A 20,790-nucleotide genomic window follows, 5' to 3' on the forward strand; every position below is an offset into this window, starting at 1 on the left:
GCGGGGAGACTGTCCCCACCTAGCCTGCACGCCCTCGGACCTGCATAACCCGAGGCGACTTGCGACTCCGGGATGCGAGCGCCCCCTGCCGCCTGCGGCCACCCAAAAACCAAAACCGCGCGTCCCAGCAAAGTCCGTGACTGCTTACCCTGGCAGTGGTGACTTCGGCTTTCTGGTTGTAGCCTCATTTTCCCCGGAAAAAGGCAAATGAGGAGGTAAGGAGGGGCTCAATCAGCAACGGCGACTTAGTGCCGGGTCCGAAAGGGGGCGTGGCGGCCGCCAACCTCTTGACCAATAGGAGGAGAACGTCGCTTTGGGCGCAGCACAGACCCGGGTGGGTGGGGCAGGGTCTTCTGCACCTGGCGAGAGGTACGGGCGGGTCTGGGGACCGCGGGGGCGGGATGCCCTGTGCCCTCCACCCGAAGCCCCTCTTGAGGTGGCAGTGGAAAGAGGACTGAGGTTAGAAGTTCACAATAAGCTCCCTATCTCCTCCTAGAGCTGCTGGGCGGCGACCCTCGCTCCAAGACCCTCCTCCTGCTTCTCCCCGCGGTTGCTGTCACGGCAGGCAAAGCAGCCATCAGGGAGACTTCACACAGAGCTTCTGGAGCTCCCTAATGGCACAAGCCCAGCAGAGAACAGGACTTGCGTTCACAGCCACTACCGCCACCCCTGGTGCGGCAGGATGTGCTGTGTAAGTAGGCACCCATCCATTTCTGAACATGGGGCTCTCCCCCTAGGGCCCCCACCTTGAGCCAGCCCGCGCGCCTCCATGCAGCAAGGCGTGCTACCTCTGGGCATTCACAGACCCAGACAGGCCAGGCCCCAGAGTACCTGCCCAGCCGTGCAGGATCCGCCAGCAGGCTCATCCTCCCTCCTCTTGCTGTCACTCCCCGACTGCCAGATGGGGCCGATGCTGCCTGGACAAGGTTTGGAGAAGCCAGCTAGCCTTCATCGTGTATGTCCCCTACCCAGCCCTGGGCCAGTGCAGGCCACTGCGGAGACAGGTGTTAAGGATGCGCCCTTCCCACGTGCTGGGGTGGACAGGGCTTGAGCCCTTCCGTGGTCACCAGAGATGGAGAGTTCTCAGTCCACGGTGGAAGAATTGAGGGCAAGAGGCCGCTTCGGCAAGCTCCTTCCTGTCAACACCACCCCCTGCCCTGGGACTTGCAGAGTCTCAGCACTCTGGAGGCGGTGCGGGGGGAGGGGGATGAGGACCCCCTTTCCACCATCTCCACCCTCAGGCTGAGCCCACAGAGGATCGCGGGGCTGCCTTCTGTCTCGTCTTCTTACAGTGCCAGGCTTCCTCTGTGCCCACTTGCTGCCCTCCCTACCCTAAGGCCCCAGGAGAAATATCACCTGGGCCTTTCCCAGGTCCACTGCACACCAAGCCGCGGTGGCGCCCTCTACCGGCCTGTCGTGTGCGATCAGAGCCCCACCCCGCTGTTCCTGCCGCACCAAACTAGTGCCCCAAGTCCCTGTGCCCCAGTCCTTCCGGGAGCTATTTGTTCTACCTGACACCCCTCTTCACCCCCCCTTCTGAGGGTGCCAATTCACTCTTTTAAGGTCGCCCCCCTTTCCCAGGCTGAGGAAAGGCCTCTTTCCTAAGGTCCCTGATAGCAAGCACGCACCCCACTTTCACTCAGCACACCGTGCCCATATGGGGTCCAAAGGGTTCAGTGCACCATTCCTGTCCTTCCAAGCTAATGGTCCCTGCCCTGTCCCAGATTTGGGGAGGCTGTTGGATGGTGAGGGACAGCGGAGCTGCTCCTGTCCCTGGCCCAGGGCTCTGTGCCTTCAGGCGTGTGACACACAGGTGGGACCCCTCAGTGCCCAATGCCTTGGAAAGAGAGCCACTGAGAAAGGTGACCTAGCATGAAAGCAATGCCATTTTTTTTCAAGGAAAGGCGGGGCCATTGTCCCCACCTGGCTTCCAGATCTGACAAGAAATGGGATAATGCAGCCGAAAGACCTGTGGTCCTCATTCCCCAGGTCAAGGTGAGAAAGTGGCAGAGGGGTCTTGGGTGGGGGAGTCCCAGCAGGTCCCTGCCCTACCTGCTGGTGGGGGGTACCCCCAGGACTGAACCGATGGACTGCACTCTGCTTTACGGCCTGCAGCCCCTGGGAGCCTCATCTCCACACTACCTTCTGCAGCCTAGCTCCCACTCACCGACTCTGCCATACTATCCCTCGGTCCCACAGGGACCCTAATGGAACCCCAGCCTGGCAGACCTGAATCTTGCCCCACACCCTGTTCCTTTGACCTAGCTGCCTTTTCCCCCTCACTGCACCCACTGGCTTTGCTTTAAGTCCACTACCACAAACCTCCCAACTTCCCTGGCACGTTCGCCTCCCCTCTCTAACTGTTCCCCATCACCACTTCCCAGCCCCTCTCCCCCACTGTGACTTTCCCACAGCCCCACCCTCTGTGCCCACCTGCACAGCTTCCAAGGTCAAGTCCTCTCCCTGGTCCCTGCAGGCTAGCCCAGCCACCTCACCCAGGATTCCACTCCCTGCTGCCCAGTCCCTGCCTCCACCTCTGGGGCAACCACTGCCAACCCTCATGCCCTGTCCCTGCTCCTCTCACTCTCTGTAAACCCCAGGAGGCCCCAAGGCCAGGCCTAGGTCTGTGCCTTCCTCTTCTCTCAGCAGATGGGATCAGGGATGGAACAGAGCACCCCCTTCCCTCCAACTCTCAGGTTCTGCTCCTGCCTCAGAGACCACCCTGTCTCAGCCTCTTCTCCCCCTGACTCAGTAGTCCTCACGAGGGACACTGAATGTCTGGAGACACTTTTGGCTGGCACAGCCCAGGGATGGAGATGGGTAGAAACCAAACCAAAGACACTAGCCAGCCTGTGATATACAGGGCATGTCCCATGACAGGGGCCACAAGACACACACTGCCCCAAGTAGCACAGGCCCTGCTCCCCTGTATCTAACTCTAAGGATACAATGCCAGTGTGCTCTGTTGCCCTGCACTGTCCCCTAACCCACCCATGACAGTGTCCCCACGTCCCCAACAGTTCCAACACATGACCCCTGCAGGAACTGGCAAAATCCACACTGTGGCTGGAACTTTGGGACCAACCTTGGCCTCAGGACCTGCCCCTAGCTATGGTGCCTCAAACAGATCCACATGGTCCCTGAAATCTGTCTGCCCTCTGGAAAGAAGGTGCAACCCCCAGGGGCCACCTCAGCGCTCACCTGTGAGAGTCAGCACAGCATGGTGCACACAGCACACACCCAACTTTATTTCTGCTTTCCCCTAACAGCTGAGGTCCCTGGCTCCCTCTCACCTGTGATCTGCAGGTCCCCAGAATGGTAACCCCTGGGGATTGCAGTGCACCCAGAGAGTGGCTTCACTCCTGAGACCATGAGGGTCAGCTAGGAGCTTGGGAAAGGGATGGGTGGGGCTTGGCTGGAGGAGGCCAAGTGGGGCCACCCCTGCCATGGCCCCTTAGGACTGGGCTCCAGAAACAGAGACCAGAGGTGGAGAGCACATCTGGTCCTCCCTCTGGCTTCTCCTGTTCTTACCGTTCTCTGCAGCCTCAAGGGCTGGGGCAAAAGAACAGCAAGCTGAGCCAGGCCTGCCTTCCACAACAGACCTAGAGGACCCCTCTGTCCCTAGGAGCACTTAGGGAAGGGACACAGGGGACAGCCCAGGCCACTAAGAGACTGGCTGGGTCAGGACTAAAAGACAGAGGTACTGCCCAGAGGAGCCAAGGCTCAGATGACGCAGCTTCTCCAGGAGAACATGCTCTGTCTTTGGGGACAGAAGCTACCAACTCAAGCTCCGGGCATCTGCCTGAAGCGACTTCCAGGTTCCCAGCCTCCTGATAGATCTGGGCTCTCCACAGCAGCCTGGACAGGTGGCAGCTGCTTTCTGGCTTCTGGCAATGGGGTTGGAGGTTCCATGGGCACCTGGGCCAGCCAGGACTGCTCCAGAGCCCTGCCCGGTGCCCCTGCTCGAGGCCTTGACCGTCGGGAGGAAACCAGGGTCTGAGGTGGCCTTCGCAAGACCTCTTCATTGAACTTTCTCCAGGCAGGGGGCTCCCACTGCTGGATAATCTCTCCACGTCCTGCAGCAACTCGCTGGCTGCCAGCCCCAGCATCACTGGGCCCAGGGCTCCTGGATTCCCCTTGCAATGCTTCCAGGAGTCTTTGGAGGTAAGGTCTGGAGGCAGGCGTGGGGCTCCTTCCACTGCTGTGGGCCTGGAACCCTGGAGCAAGAAATGAGAATCGGGTCCCAGAATCACAGAAGGAACATGTGTGGCCTCTGCAAAGAGCCCAAGCCAGCTTTGGCTTATTGCAGGGGACAAGAGCCTGGCACACAGGTGATAAACCACCAATATCATTTAGAACCAAACTCCTATAGCCCCAGCAGAAGCAAGACAGCAGAGTGATCCCCAGTGACCCGAGGTCACCACCCAATATGCCACAGTTCAGGCCTTGTATGACCTCCCCTTTATGCCCTGGACTCCTCAGATGTCAACCCAGGTCTGCAGCCCCCACCTTCAAGACCCTTCCTTGGACTGATCCATGCACACAGAACCCCGAGTCTCACCCACATCCAGACCACTGTCTAGAGCCACTCCTGTGGCCCCTCTACCCCAGGCCCTTGGCTGACCAGTGGGTCCAGCCGCAGCTCCTCCCTCACTCCCAGGCCTCACCCTGACCTCCACCGCTTTCCGTACAACCTCTCCCCGGGGACATCCTGGGCCACCTGCCTGCCCCAGCCCAGCCCTAGAGGACAGAGCAGCCTCCTGTCCTGTCTCTCCCTCCTGCCACATGCCTCTGCCAGGTTGCATCTCCTCTCTAGCCAGTGAATTTGAACCTTCTCCTTCATGGTCTCCCTCCTCCCACCCCTCTGCCAACAGCCTCCCTCCTGCAGGAACCCCTCCCTCACTGTGGGTCTGAGGCTGCAGTGCGCAGGCTCACGTCTACTCCTGGCCCCATCCTCTTAGGTCTGAGGAAGCCCCCGCTGAACACTGCGAGTGATCTTTCCTTTCTCTGCTGTAGCCACCCCTTCTGTCCCCCAGATGGTCATCACTTCAACCACTGAACACATCCACGTGTCTGGGGTCTCCACAGAACCTGCCAACTGTCTGGTCCTTATGATAGCCACACCTCTCGAACTGACCACAAAGCTCTCAGGTAAAGTTAAAGTTACTTCCTTTAACTTAAAAAAAAAAAATATGGTATTCAAATATAGTAAGATACATGGATATTAGGGGGAAAAATCTTTAAGAAAGCTAAGCAGTAAGCTGGGTGTGGTGGCGCACGCCTTTAATCCCTGTTCTGGAGAGGCTGAGACAGGAGGATCACTAAGAGTTCAAACTGCCTAGTGAAACCCTGTACCAAATGAATAAAAATATTAAAAAAGAAAGTTGGGCTAGCCAGATAGCTCAGCGGACCAAAGCATCTTCTTAGGCCGAGCCCAGCAGCCAGGCTTTGATCCCCCGTGTGCCATGCCACCCCATCCCTGGGACATGCTGAGATGTGATTGAGAGGCATGGTGGCATGCGCCTATAATCCCAGCACTTGGGACTGAATCTGATCTACATAGTGAGACCCTGTAGACCCTGTACTAAATACATTAAAACATAAAGTCTACTTCTGGGTGTGGTGGTGCACACGTATTATCCCAGCACTTGGGAGGCTGAGGCAGGAGGATCATTGTGAGTTTGAGACAAGCCTGGCTGACAAAGTGAGCTCAAGGCCAGCCTGAGCTGCATAGGGGAACCCATCTCAAAAAAAAAAAAAAAAAAGACAAAAATAAAAATAAAATAAAGTCTCTATGAATTCTGTACACAGCAAGTTAGAGCTTGCCACGACTTCTACTGTTTCTTGTATTTTTGACCTGCGGTCATTGTGGTTAATATAGTTGCATTTAGGAATCATCCTTCTAGTTTCAGGCATATGGTTGTTGTCTTGTTAGAGAAACCCTCCCCCCAAAGTTAGGGAGACATCTTGCTATATTTTCTTCTAAATGTTTTAAGGTTTTTTCATGTACGTGTAAGTCTATCCTCATTATCTATGCATAATACAAATTTATGCATAATACAAGTTAGGAGTTCCCTTCCTTAAGCAGACACTGGGTTTTCTCAGAATTATCTGGTGACAAACCCACACTCTCCCAAGAGATCAACAGTGCCCTCTTCTTTTTTTATGTATTTGGTTGTTACAGGGTCTCCCTACACAGCTCAGACTTGTGATGATCCTCCTGCTTTCAGCCTCCCCAGTGCTGGGATTATAGGCATGTGCCACTATGCCTGGAATCTGGCCAGCTCAGCCCGCCCTGAGGACAGGGCTGGCACAGCAGGTGGTGCTGGGGATCAAACCTCTGGCCCTGCACTTGCCTAAGCAGGCAGTTAGTCCGCTGAGCTGTCTCGCCGGCCCCCACAGTGCCCACTTGGGAGGGAGATGGCTCAGTAGAATAAGCGCTTGCCTGGCAAGCACAAGGGCCTGAGTTCAATCCCCAGTTACACACACACACACACACACACACACACACACACAGAAAAACCAACAGTGTCCTCTTCTTATGGAGGTTCTGCTTTGGGGTGAGGTCCCCTGCAGAACTTTCCATCCTGTACCCGGGAGCAGTCCTCTATCCCTAAGCCAGTACTGTCCACTTCTATAGATGCCATACATACTACAGGTGCTGTAGGCATGTGCTGGGGTAAGCCCTGTGCTTGGCCATTATTGAGTTTTCATATTAACTTTTAAATTACACCCTCCCATCAACTTCAAGGCTTATTCAGATTTTAAGTGGGAATTTATTGAAATCTCTAGCTCAATTTGGAGACATGTTTAACTTTTAAAACTTTGTCTTCGTATCATTGACTCTGATGTATATATAATTTTTTTTTTTTTGAGACAGGACTCACTATATAGCCCAGGCTGGCCTTGACTTCACTATGTAGTCTAGGCTGGCCTCCAACACCAGGCAATCTTCCTGCCTCGGCCTCCCAAGTGCCAGGATTACAGGCAATGAGCCACCAGGCCCAGCCCTATTTAGTATTTTTTAAATAGATGTGTGTGTGTGTGTGTGTGTGTGTGTGTGTCAAGCTCAGCCCACCAGGGGGCGGGGCTGGCTGGCATGTGGTGCTGGGGGATTGAACCGCGGTCCCTGTGCTTTGCTAAGCTTGTTCTAAGTAGGTGCTTTAGACCACTGAGCCATCTCACCAGCCCTAGATTTTGTTTTTATTTACCCTTAAGTTTGCCTCATCTGGGGTAAAGAGATGGGTATTGAAGTTGTGATGTATAAATACATGTCTGCACATGGACATTTTGTATAGCTCTGTCACTTTGCTTCCTTGGGATCTTATTCTTACTATAGGTATTATAATCTTCTCTGAAGCTACATAAAAATACGACTTATTCATTTGGGGGCGGTGTGAAGTGCTGGGGACAGGACCTGGGCTTTGCGTATGCTAAGGCCAGCGACCACTGAGCTAGCGCCACGTCTCCGGCTCCCACACATCCATACATTCACCTTGCAGCGTTAGCTCGGTTCTCGTCATCCGTTCACAGACGCTGCTGCTGTCAGCACTGTCTGATTAGACCCTCCTCATCGTGTAGTGCTCACTTCTTGTCATACCACGATGGCCAGGCTCTCCCCCAGGTGTTAAGTGGACAATAGTGGGAAAAGGAATCTTCATCCTAGTTGTAATGCTTCCCCAGTAAAAATCATGATTGTGCTAGGGTTTTGGTAGATGTCCACTCGTAGGTTAAGAAAATTACCTTTGTGTCTGCTAAGAAGTTTTAGTCCTATACAATTTTTTTTTGGGGGGGTTAGTTTTTTTGTTTTGTTTTGGTTTGGTTTTTTTGTATTTTTTTAGGGAAGGATCTACGGGGTGTTCAGGGTCTCACTACTAGATTGGACTTGTAGTGATCTGCCTGCTTACAGCCTCCCAAGAGCTGGGATTACAGGTACGTGCCACCATGCCCAGTCTGAACTGCTGTCTCAGCACACCCCAGGGGCAGGGCTGGGCACACAGTCCCGGGGATTGAACCCTCCTCCTCATGCTCCTGTCCCTGCACCTGCTTGCAGGTGCTTTAATCCGCTGAGCTATCTGGCCAGCCCTGTTTGTGTGTGTGTGTGTGTGTGGCCAGCTCAGCGCACCAGGGGGCGGGGCTAGCTGGCATGTGGTGCTGGGGGATTGAACTGCGGTCCCTGTGCTTTTTTGCTAAGCTTGTTCTAAGTAGGTGCTTTAGACTACTGAGCCATCTCACCAGCCCCTGTTTTGTCTCTTTGAGACAGGGTCTTACTGTGCAATTCAGGCTGGTCTTTTTTTTTTTTTTTTTCAGAACCGGGGATTGAACTAGGGCCCTTGCGCTTGCCAGGGAAGCACTTATTCCACTGAGCCATCTCCCTGGTCTTGAGCTCACTTTATAGCCCAGAATGGTCTCCAACTCACAACGATCCTCCTGCCTCAGCCTCCCAAGTGCTGGGATTACAGGCCTGTGCCACCACACCTGGCCAATCACATGCAAAGCCTTTTCTCAAAAGCTTTTCCTATATCAACCAAGCTGAGTGTCCAGTGACTTTGCCCCACTCCCTCCTGCAGCCTTCCCCCACATCTCTCTCCCAGCCCCTCCATGCCACTCACCTCTCCCTTGGGAGTCAGGGCCACTTGGGCTGCAGCTGTAGAGCCTGCGGACCCGGGTGATGTCCGAGGCACTCAGGTTCCACCGCTGGCCAATGTGGACACTAGGGGCCCAGAGCGGGATGATGGTGGGCTCCCCACGCCGGCTGAAGGCAAGCCTGCAAACCGGGGGTGACCTGCATCAGGATCAGGCTGCAGGGCCTGGGAGGGCAGGGCAGGAGAGGGAGAGTCAGGAAGGGCAGGGAGGGCGGGGCTGGCTCACCTCCCGTAGTGCATCACTGACAGGTAGTCGTAGGGCGTGAGCATATTGCTGCTCCGAGATTTGACAAAGTTGATTTCAAAGCCTTTAAAAACAAAACAGCAGCTTGGAAATGTATGGAGGGCAAGCAAGGAAGGCAGGACAGACTCCTGGGAGTTTGTAACCCATATAAGCCAAGTAGTCTGCCACCACAGCCAAGTGTAACTCTTGCATACTTGTCCTTGTCCCCTGCCCTCCTCCAGCCCCAGGGGATCCAGCCCTGCCCCAGGGGAGGCAGAAGCACGAGGACCTCACAGCTGGCCACCCCTCCCTCCTACACCTCTCCTCTTCCCCGAGTCAGCTGCCCACCCTGTGGGTAGGACCAACCTCCCTGTGGGACCGAACTACCCGACCCACGGCCCACAGCGTCGTCCCAGAAGCTCCAGGCACCTCACACCCATCCACCCAGCTTTCCAGATCTGCTTTCCCCCAGTCTGGGTTTGAGGCCTCACTCCAAGCACTTGCTCTTCTGGTGCCAATGTCCTCCTCTCCCTCCTGCTCTGCAGCATGAGCTCCTGAAGTGACAGCTGTGCCCTTCACCTTTGTCCACCACCTAGACCAAGCAGCGTGACATCCACACCCTTCTCCTCCCCAGGGTCACTACCAGCCACCTTATCACTGCATAGGTCAGCATTCCAGTGCCACTACCTGCCTGAAATAGCACACCCAAGAGTTCTTTGCTTTTGCAGTCCTAGGGATTAAACCCCAGAGTGCTGCCCTCCATTCCCAGCCCTTCCTATTTTGAAACAGGGTCTCAATAAGTTGCCCAGGCTGGGCATGCTGGGGTACACCTGTAATCCCAGCATTTGGGAGAGTGAGGCAGGAAGATTGCCCTGAGTTTAAGGCTGGCCTGGGCTACATAAACAAGTTCAAGGTCAATCTGTACTACATAGTGTGGAAGAGCTGGTCTCCAAAAAATAAAAAGTTGCTCAGGCTGGCCTCAAACTTGTGATCCTTCTGCCTCAGCCTGCTGAATAGCTAGGATTACAGGTTTATGCCTTTACGCTCAGCCCCCTTTATCTGTATTTTTTAATTTATTTGGTTGTTACAGGGTCTTACTGAGCAGTGGGATTCATTGATTCTGCCGTTTTCAGCCTCCCCAGTGCTTAGATTACATGTGTGCACCACCATGCTTGGACTTTGTGGCTGCTCTGCCCACCCTGGGGGCGGGGCTGGTGCAGCATATAGTGCCGGGGGTTGAACCGTGGTCCCTGCACTTGCCTAAACTTGCCTAAGCAGGCACTTTCATCTGCTGAGCTCTCTCACCAGCCCCAGCCCCCTTTATTTTTAAACATAATTTTTCATAGGCACTATATGCATCTGAATCAAAAATGGATTATTAAAAGATCCTTAGGCAAAGTCTCCTACTTCAACCCCTCCTCTAAAACCCTACCGCCCCTCCCCAGGGCAGCTAATTACTTCATTCTATCCATATTAACTAAAATGCAAATGTATTCTCCCTTTTCTGTATTATTAGGAGAAAACACACCCTCTCCACTAAGGTAACTAGTGGGTTTTGTTTGGTTTCTGGTGTTTATAGGGGTGGCACCCGGGATGCCACACATGCCAGGCAGGCACCGCACCCCTGAGCTATGTCCCCAGCCCAGTGTGGAGGGAGCACAACAATTGTGTTAGGAGCACAACTCTCACGTTCTTTAATGCCGTTTTGTAACCCACTCGTTTCTGCTTTTAGCTTTCATTCCCTCCAGCTTTTCTCTTAACTTAAATTGACACGTTTAATTAGTTTTCTATTTTTATGGCTACAACTATCTGCATGTACACATTCTCCCCGAGCACTGCCTTAGCTGGGAAGCAGAAGGCTTAATGTAGCCTGCCGTGACTGCCATTGTTTAAGAATCCCGGCTACTTCTTTCATTCCAGAGCTCAAAGAAAGGCTTGTTATTTTTCAGTTTAACTTCTAAGTGAGAGTTGTCAGGGGTTCTGTTATTAGATTCCACTTTGCCTCCCAATCTACATAGGAGAGGCCCTATTCCAGGAGCCTACCCTGTGACTCCCCGCACACCCTGTCCGCAGCGTGTCCTCCCACCCATCTGCATCAGGCTGCCCACTGTCTTCTCCTTACCTCCGGGACTAGGACCAGGCCATGAGCCCTCAGGGCAGGCAGCTGATCCCTGCACACAGCTGCTGCTCACTGGCGTCTGAGCAGGGGCTTCTCTGCCTGCCGGTCTCAGCCTCCCAGGATGCCAAGGCTCCACGTGCCCTCGGCACCTATCTCTCACACCCAGCCCTGCAGAGCTGCCCTCTGCCCCTTGCCTGGCACAGGCAGCCCGCTGCATCCTGTGTTTCTGCTCTTCTTAGCACCCTAGCTGGTGAGCAGACGTTGCCCTCTCCTCCCAAGTGGTACATCCAGCATAACTGCAGATTCAGTAGTCAGGGAGCAAGGGAACCCCATCCTGACCTGGGCCCCACCGGCTTACCCGGCAGAATCTCATGCCAGTTGACACGGATGTAACGGTCTCTGTCGGCACGTGCGTGCTCATGCCAGAAACCAAGCACGTGCATGAGCTCATGCAGGACAATGCCCCGGCCCCTGCGGAGACAGGCAGGTGCCAGGGACACCACCTGCATCCCTCCACTACGGCCCACACCAGAGAAGCACCTGCAAGAGATCAGAGTGAGCTGACAGGGTGCCAGCCAGGCAAGGCATGGAGCAAGCAGGTCCCATCTCTTCTTGCCAGGTCCTGGGATGGGTAGGATCACCCATCTGGACTCTAGGCCCAAGTTTGTGGTCCTTTCCCAAGTCCCTTGAGAGCCTGGCCTTGGGAAAAATGGGCGAAGGAAGCCTCGTTGCTAGTCTGGGCTGCCTAGGGGAAGTAGAAAGGAATGCTCGCAGGGACGACAGACCCAGGTCATTGAGTATGCCCGTGTTGTAACTCCCAGGTCACAGAGCCCATGCCCCTCATCACAGGTCCCTAACAAGCTAGGTGTTGCTACTTTCCACCTGGGAGAGAAGGGAGAAGGAGCGTGGGCTTTGGGGGCCTCCTCTGGACTCAAAGGTCTCAGGCACTGTAGATCCCAACCAGGGCCTCTCCACAAGGCCTCTGGGGGACCAGACTCCATAGGCCAGGGTCCCCACCTGGGGCACTGGGATGCTCACACCAGGGAAGGGGGGCTCCAGGCGGGCCCAGAGACAGCTCGGCACACTCCAGCCAGACACAGCAGCTCCGCACTCACCCGGCCATGGGGATGATGGAGATGAAGTCTTTCTGGCCCTGATAGGCGACAAAGCGGATGCACGTGAAATGCTCAAACTCGGCAAATGCTTCCAGGATGACCTTGCGGCTGGGACCATCTGGGGATGACACACCCTGGATGAGCCCCTGCCGCAGACAGGATGCAAGCCCTCAAGGCCAGAGGTCCCTGGTGTTTTTGGAATCAGAGATGGGTTTTGTGGAAGATGACTTTTCCATAGATTTTTGTGGGCTGGGGCAGCTACCCAGATCCCTTGAATGCGAAGTTCACAGTAGGGTTTGCCACACCTCTGTGAGAATTTAATGTGACCACATGTCTTGAGGGGACCAGACAGTAGCCATGTGTCCCCCCAGGGCAGTCAGATGCCACCTTCCAGCCCCCATGGAAGGGCTCTGTGGATGGGGAGAAGGGATGTGGCCACACAGAGGAAAGGGCAGAGAAGAACCTGGACAGGAAGGGACTGCACGCCACATCTGCTTACCATACTTGCTGGACAGCAGGAAGGGGACCTCCACGACACCACTAGCACTTTTAGGCCACTTATTGTTGGTTACCGCCAATAGCTGGAAGGGACTCTGAGGAGAGAGGGCAGCTTAGGGGACACAGGCCACCAAAGCTTCCCGTCTCCAAGGGCACCATGCCCTAAGTATCTACAGAAAGGAGAGGTGGGGGGCGGGGGGCGGAAGTGCAGGGAGTTAAGGGCCAGCGTGGGGATCGTCATACCCAAGATGCAAGCCCTGTCTGAGATGGGACTTGCAGGTGACTAAGGTCGGCCAGAGGCCCCAGCAGGACCATGAGGGCTCCCACCTCCTCCTCCAGAAAATCCTCCTTGGTTGAAAGTGGTGCCACCTCAGCCGTCACCCTCCCATCACATCCCTGCTGCTTTCCCCCACAGAACAGATACCCTGACCCTGAGAAAGAACTGTCTACCCAGCTTGAGACAGGTCCCTCCCATGGCTGCCCCCATGGCTGAGCTCAGAGGGCCCTGGAGTGCGCACTCACTGGCCGAATGATGTCCCCTTCCACAAGAAAACTGCCATCTGGGGTTTCCTCTGGGATGAGCCCTGGGAGGGGAAAGACAGGGATGTGTGTTGGCTGGTGGCCACCACAACACTGCCTGCATGGACAGGCCCAGTAGAGCTTCAGTTGCCACTTCAGGGCACCCATGCTTAGAAAGTGGCTTCCCCCAGCTGAGTCCTCAGCCCCATTCCCAACTGCGCTCCTCAGAACCTGCCCCACCTCATCCCCAGGCGCACTCTCCTAGTGAGAGGTAGTCACATGCAGGGCTGTGGACTGCCAAGGGCAGAACCTCACCGGCACCGCACAGGAAGCGAGAGGCCAGCCCCTCATGCCCGTCCTGGCCCAGATTGTCCCAGCCCTCCACAGAGGTCTCAGGAAGGACCGGACCACAAAGGGCACAGGTGCATCCCACTTTGAGGACAGGGCCAGGCTCATACTCTGCTCGCCCCCCAGCCACCATGGGCCACTGTAATGGGAAGCAGCAGCCTCTCCAAGGCTTTTACTGGGATCTGGCCCAGCTGGGAGCCATCAGCAGCCGTCGCACAGGCAGCTGGGGATACCCAGCTTCTCAGGCGGAGCCACTTGGGCAGGGTATAGGGGCTGCTGGCCACTGCGGGGGCTCCCAGAGAGTGTTAGCATCACTCGCGTGGAATTTCCCCATCGCGTCTGAAAGTCAGTGCCAGGGGAGTCCCCCTTCAGGCATCTGGCTCCCTTCAGACCTTGCACACTGGCCAGAGAAGGGAATGGTGTCCCCTGAAGGTGTAGTTGTTGTGTGGGCTCCAACCCAGCACAGAGAAAAGGGCACAAATCTCACAGCAGCCACCACCTCCACTGAGAGCCCTCCAGAGGGCGCGGTCACCCCCACTCCCCCAACACCCGGGCCCAGGAAGGCACTGGCATCTGAACTCTGACCCTCATCCCTGCGTGCCTGTGTCCTCCTCAGCTGGGACCCCCAGAGAAAAAGACCTGAGCTGCAGGCCACACCACACTGCAGACTGTCCCCCCACCCCAGGGTAGCTGACACCTCATCTGCTAATAACTTGGTGCAACTTCCAGACCGAGAGCTCAGTGCCTTAGACTCTTGCCAGGCCATTTTAAGACCTGTAGTCTTAGCCAGATGTGATGGCGGCGCTCATCTGTAATCCCAGGACTCTGGGAGGCTGAGGCAGAGGCAGGAGGGTCACATCCAAGCAACACTGAGCCCACACAACAACTACGCCTTCAGGGTACTTAGCAACACTGTCTCAAAACAAGAAAAGAGCCAAGGATGTAGCTCACTGAGAAGGCCCTGCACTCAATTATCGGAACCGCCACTACTCGGAAAAGAAAACACAGAAGTTCTCCAGGAAAGCTACAGAAAAACAGATTTCAGCACTGGCCTCTTACTTCCTGCCTGCCTGCCCATACATTTCCCCCAAGCTTTTCCTGCACAGCCAAATGCTAGTAGTGCATTTTCACATTCCTGGGACAGTGTCATACCTCTCCAGGCCACCAGGAGGCGCATTGCCCTCACCTTGGTTAATAGCAGGGATGTCCTTGTCCCAGGACTCCTGAGTCCCCCAAGGGGTGAGGTCTTCTGAGAAGCTGGCACTGCGGGCTTCAGCACACTGGGTGGCTGGGTCCACTCCGAGGATCACACCTGGCCCAGACAGTGCAGACACAAAGGTGCCTGAAGGTCCCAGCAGGAACGCAGGACAGCAGGACAGGCAGTGGCTGCCAGCCCCAGCCCCTGAGGCCGGGTGGTCCAGCCTGAAGACCCCGAGGCCTGCCTGGCCCAGCTCAGCTCAACAAGTACCAAGGTGTCAACTTGAAAGGAGGAGTCCCTCGAGCACCTGACCTGTGCTAGCCAGGCTGGCAGTGTAGACCTGTAATCCCAGCACTCCGGGAGACTAAGGCAGAAGAATGGTGACTTTGGGCAATTTATCAACTTAAGGAAACCCTTGCCTGTACCAAGTGCTTGCCTGTACCATTTTTTAAAAAAAATTTTTTTTAAATGTATTTGATACAGGGTTTCACTACTCAGCTCGGACCCGTAGTGATCCTCCTGTTTTCAGCCTCCCCAGTACTGGGATTACAGGCATGTGCCACCATACTGGGTCTCAATGGCCTGCTCAGCCCACTCAGGGGTAGGGCTGGTGTGACATATAGTGCTGGGGATCGAACCATGGCCCCTGTGCTTGTCTAAGTAGGAGCTTTGTCCACTGAGCTATCTTGCCAGCCTGTCACAATAAAAATTGTATTATTTCACAATAAGAAAATTTTAGGGGCTGGGGAGATAGCTCAATAGAATAAGTGCTTGCCTGGCAAGCGCAGGGTCCTGAGTTTAATCCCCAGTACAGAAAAAAAAAAAAATTAAAGGGACATGATGGTGTAACTAAGTGCAGGAGTGCTGGGTTCAATCCTCAGTGCCAGTATTTTTTTTTTTTAATTTTTAAAGGCATGTGCTCTTCGGCTCCCTTTCTGAACTTGAGCTTTTGAAAAAGCACTCAGCCTGGGGGATTTGACCTCACCCCCCAGCCAGGCTGTAGGGAAACTCCCGTCCTAAAACAAGGCAGTCTGGGGCACAACACCTGCACCCTGCTGCCCCTGGTGTTTTCAGGGTCTCCTCCTGGGGTCAGGGCTCTTCTAGGAGTACCCCAGAGAGCCGGGAAGCTCAAGGAAGCCCTGCACCATTTCCTGGTCTCTCCCTGCACCTCAAGAGCTGGCACTGCTTACCTGGCAAGGAGAGCAGAACCAGCAGCCAGGGCCAAAGGCTTCCCATGCTCCCCATGCTCCCCATGGTCCCCACCGGCCCCTCAGAAGGCAAGAACACTGTTGAGGCAGAACAAGACATCCGATCACAGCAGGCTCAGCCCCACCCCCTCTTAAATAGCAGCTTCTCCAGCCCCCACCTGCAGCTCCCCAGCCACCTCCACCCACACAAGCACTTCCACCTGCAGGCCCCAACCACCTCCACCTGTAACATCTCAGCTCCAGCCTGTGGCTCCAGCCCTCAGGACGGGACGGATCCACCTGCCAGGCCCCATTGGGCGTGTGGCTCCGCTGAGGTTCCCTCCTGCCTGCCGCCAGAGGGCAGAGAAGCACTGCAGAAGGATGCGCTGGGCCCTGGGCCGCGGGGCCGGGCTGTATCCCCCTCTGGCTGGGGAAATCCTGTACTGTGCTTCACCTGGGCACACAGACACAGGAAAAGCCCCAAGGTCCCCCAGTGTATCTGGGCAGAGGAAGTCACTACACCTTTTATATGGAAAAGTGAAGAAAAGATCACAACAGGGTGTGGGGGCGCACACCTATAATCCCAGCATTCTGGAGGCTGAGGCAGGAGGATCATCACAAGTTCAAGGTCATCCTGCACTAGATAGTAAGACCCTGTCCCAGAAAGCCCGAGATCGGGGGGAGGACTGAGCCACAATCACAAGTTCAGGGCTCCCTGATATTCCTCATCCTGAACACCCGTCATCATCAAAGCACCCAGAGAAGGCTGTCATGCCACAGGAAAGATGGAACTTGGGACACTGAGACCCCTCCCACACCCACCACAGCCTGCGTGAGCAGCCCTGGTCTGTCTCCACCGCAGAGCCAGGAAATAATCCTGTTGGTCGCCAGCCCAGCCACCCAGAGACCCAGCGGGGCTCACGTCCTGGAGGTGAGCATGTGGGTTACCAATATGTATAATTTCTCTAATAGAGAAAGTTCTACATGTTTATGCATTAAATTTTTTTTAAATGGTCACCATGGAGCTGACCACTTCAAATGAGTCCTCAGGAAAGCTCCACATACGGCACACGCTGTCAGCCCAGCTACTCGGGAGGCTAAGGCAAAAGAATTGGAAATTTGAAGTCAGCCTGGGCAGCTTAGCAGAACTCTGCTTCTAAATAAAAAGGGTTGGGGACATAGCTAAGTGAGAGGGCACCCCTGGGTTCAATCCTCAGTACAAAAAAAAAAATGCTGAGAAAAGATATTAAAATGATAATTATTACAATGCTCAAATAGAGAAGCAGGTTCTTCACAAAGTCTGTCTTGAGGATATTCTTCTTGGGAACAAAGCTGGGTCCCAGAAGACAAATGTGGCTGAGGCTGCTGCTCCAGGGCCCACCTGTGGTCCAATTCATGTGCAGAAACGAGGGCAGAGGCCACCGGGGTAGGAGTTAAGGGGCAGATTTTCTGTTTCGCAAAATGGAAATTCCAACAGAGTTGTCTGGCTCCAAGAATCTACCTAACACTACTGACCCCTTAAAACAGTAAAGGTGATCAATTGTTTTTTTAGTAGGAAGGGTGGCTAACTTTTTTTAATGTACTTTTAGTATAGGGTCTACAGGGTCTCACTACACAGATCAGACTTGAAATGATTCTCCTGTTTTCAGCCTCCTCAGAGCTGGGATTATAGGCAAGCGCCACCAGGCCCAGTCTCATTCACTAAAGAAGCCTTACATGTGGGCATGTAAGATGCATAAGCACACACATCACACACAGGGGATCAAACCCCAGGCCCCTGGGTCTGCATAAGCAGGTGCTTTAATCCACTGAGCTATTTGGCCAGCCCCGATCAATTTTTTTTTTTTTTTTTTTTTTTTTTTGACACAGGGTCTTGCTGTGTGGTTCAGGCTAGCCCTGAATGCACTACATAAACCAGGCTGGTGATCCTTTTGCCTCAGCCTCCCAAGTGCTGGGATTACAGGCATGTGCTGCCATGCCTGGCTGCATTTTTAAAATAAATTGAGAGGGAAAAAAAGTTCATTTGTTTGGAAAACAAACTATCAAAACACACAAGGAAGGGAGGAGAAATGGGAGCGGCATGAGGCCTGGCATCCTGCTGTGTGAGATGGCCAGTGACTGGCCGCAGATGTTGCCACTTCACACCAGATGCCAGATTCCTGCACAGCTCACAGGCCAGGCCGGCTCCCACAGTCCTCCGCAGCAAACCTCCTGAATGTGCACCCGGGCCAAGCCTCAGCCTAGGAGTGAGGGCCGGTGATGAGCCCATTCACAGCAGAAGCACTGACTTAGAAGTCAAGTGGAACTGGCTCCCTACTGGGCATGGTGGTGGATGCCTATGATCTTAGCACTTCGGAGGCTGAAGCAGGACTGAACATTCAAGCCCGGCCTGAGAAACTCAGCAAGACCATTTCAAAATAAAATTAAATTTAAAAGCTCAAGCGGGAGAGCCCTGGGTTCGGCCCACAACGTGTGTGTGAGGGGGACAACAACAAACACAACAATCAACCTGGCTCTACTCTGGCATTGAGTGGAGTTCTGTAGGGACACCTCCCTGACATCCAGGGGCAAGAGTTGGGCCCCTGTGAGAGCTACTAATCCCTAGTGACATGTCCTCACCCCAGACACTGGGCCATACTTCCTGGGGATAGGAGGGGCCCTGGAACAGGGGCACCACACACCCAGGGGGGCCAGGCACTGAGGCTTCTGGCCCAGCTTGGAATGCGGGTAGAGATGACAGACCCTGCTGTCCTCCTGTGAGGAAGAAGCCTTACATGTGGGCATGTAAGATGCATAAGCACACACATCACACACAGGGGACACACATTCCTGAGGCGACATACACATGCACACTCCCATAGGAATACACACCCATCCCGCTGTGATCAGTAAGCAAGTCAGGGTGGCACCAGACCCGGCCCGGAGTCCCAGCCTCCCAGCACCCACCACTTCTGCTCTAGACCAAGGCCAGATTAGTAGGAGCAGAGATGGGGCCCAAGCAGGAAACATCTCTGGACCCTTGGGGAGGGGGGTGAACTGAAGACAAGACACTAGGGAGTCATTTTTTAAACAAAACAAATACTTTATTTCCCCCCCCCATGTTCTGTATAAATATAAAGTGCTAAGTTTCCAACCCCCGTGGGCTGGGAGGAAGTGGGGGAGGGAGTGTTAAATGTCAGTTGGACACAAATAACTTTCCGGCGCCAACACAGGCGAGAAACGCTCGCACAGACACACGCAAGCAAGAGGTCTCTGTGTGCCACATGCGTCACTTCCGAGCAACCGGCTCCTCCAGGAGCACAGGGCTCGGGCTCCAGGACACTCCCCTCCCTATGAGGCTCCTGGTTGTCACAGCTTGTTCCTTGGGGCTCTCTGGTTTCAACCCGGTAGATAGGACCAGAGAGTCCAGTGTGTAGAGTCCAGTTAACTTCTGCCAAGGAGGGGAGAGCAGATGAGCCCTCGAACAAGGACTAGCTGTTAAACCCCTAGCAGAAGAGCACCCAAAGGCCACAGCCCTGCACTCCTGGTGTCGCCACCTGAGGGCCTTTTTAGGTTCAAGGAGGTAGCAGCCCCCCACCACAGTGAGGGATGCACTTAGCCACAGGGACCCCCACATGTCCATAGTTGGCCCACCAGGCATCAGGAGGGTCTGGCAGCATGCGGCTGGCAGAGAGCCCTGCCTCAGTGACATAGCACCTGTGTCTCAAACTGCAGGAGCTGCCCCATGAAGCTGAAGTTGGGAGAGATGACTCCCCGGCGCTGCTTCACAAAGTCGAAGGCTTCGTCCAGCCGCACCCGGTGGCTCTGGATCAGGTATGCCAGGCAGATGGTGGCAGAGCGCGAGATGCCCGCCTGGCAGTGTACCAGCACCCGGCCACCGCTGCTCTTCACAGAGTCTGAGAGAGACAGGGTGGGAGTCAGGAATCAGCCCGGAGATGGGTGTCCCCAGCTTCCCCTGACACCACAGGCCCCAGGCCCTGGTCTGAAGTCCTTCTCACCGATAAAGCCTATGGCCTCCTCGAACCAGGCGCTGATCTCCACCATCTGGTTGTCCTCCACCGGGATGCTCTTGTAGCGGAGCAAGCCCTCAAAGTGGTTGGGGCAACTGGCTGACACGTTGAGGACGGCTGTGATACCACAGGCCCGAAGGCCCTGCAGGTCTGAGGAGTGGCTGCAGCTGCCCAGGTACAGAAAGGGCAGGATCTCCACGGGGCCACCCTGGAGGAGGACAGAGCAATGGTGAGGCCTTTTCAGCCCTGGCCAGGACAGCTGAGCACCACCCTGGGACACCTCCTGGCTGGCCCAGGGCTGGACCAAGGATGCTGGGATGAGCAGAGAACACACAGACATGCTCTGTAGGACAGAAGTGCTCTCCGTTTCCCAAAGAATCCACGGGGACCAACAAATACGAATACGCTAGAACGGGTGCAGTCCTGGAACTCCTCCCTACACACAGTGCACGGGTGAACGTGCATAGAGACTTCTCCTGTAAGGGCGCCCATCTAGCATGGGGTCGAGGAAGGAGTCAGTGCCAAGAAGTCCAGATGTCAACTCACCTGGTCATAGATGGGAACCCTGAGGTCAGAGCTGCTGCTTTCGGTCCCTGCAGGGGGCAGCACCGGGGCAGGTCCCTCAGAGCACAGATCCGGACAGCTAGCCTGGAAGCCATCGAAGCCTCCTGCGGGGTGGGGAGGGCACGGTGAGCCGCAGATCTAGGGCCCGGGCGGGGGGCAGGGGCGAGGGGCGCACGGCGGCGCCTAGGCCAGGGCCAGAGCAGGGCCACTCACCTCGCAGGAAGCACACGGCGGTGGGGCCCGCGCGGGTCTCGTGCAGCAGCGCTGCGAGCAGCACGTGCGCCGGGCCGTCGGGCCGCAGCTCAGCCACCGAGGCGCTGCCCTCGTCCAGCACCACGGCGCGCGCCAGCTCTCCGCGGGCCAG

At 55.3% G+C, this 20,790-nt stretch overlaps 2 protein-coding genes across 2 annotated transcripts in view; both read right to left on the reverse strand.

Annotated features, from left to right (window-relative positions):
• Positions 1-1,900: 1,900 nt before the first annotated feature.
• Astl (astacin like metalloendopeptidase) lies at positions 1,901-15,910 on the reverse strand. Its single transcript, XM_004633238.2, has 9 exons — positions 15,856-15,910; positions 14,654-14,779; positions 13,123-13,184; positions 12,602-12,695; positions 12,103-12,220; positions 11,346-11,527; positions 8,872-8,953; positions 8,613-8,767; positions 1,901-4,217 (listed from the first exon to the last, which is right to left on the reverse strand). The coding sequence occupies exons 1-9, from the start codon at positions 15,908-15,910 to the stop codon at positions 3,784-3,786; spliced, it is 1,308 nt and encodes a 435-aa protein (XP_004633295.1). The 3' UTR covers positions 1,901-3,783.
• Positions 15,911-18,947: 3,037 nt separating this feature from the next.
• Dusp2 (dual specificity phosphatase 2) overlaps positions 18,948-20,790 on the reverse strand; it is a 2,196-nt gene continuing 353 nt past the window's right edge. Inside the window, exons 2-5 of the mRNA XM_023717455.1 lie at positions 20,640-20,790; positions 20,409-20,530; positions 19,851-20,070; positions 18,948-19,748 (exon numbers count right to left, since the gene is read on the reverse strand). The exon at positions 20,640-20,790 is cut by the window's right edge and continues 61 nt beyond it. Coding sequence (XP_023573223.1) covers positions 19,534-19,748; positions 19,851-20,070; positions 20,409-20,530; positions 20,640-20,790 — 708 coding nt within the window. The 3' untranslated portion in view covers positions 18,948-19,533. The remainder of the gene's footprint in view (positions 19,749-19,850; positions 20,071-20,408; positions 20,531-20,639) is intronic.

This window comes from Octodon degus, unplaced genomic scaffold (assembly GCF_000260255.1).
Source record: "Octodon degus isolate 3935 unplaced genomic scaffold, OctDeg1.0 scaffold00052, whole genome shotgun sequence".
Lineage (NCBI taxonomy): Eukaryota > Metazoa > Chordata > Mammalia > Rodentia > Octodontidae > Octodon > Octodon degus.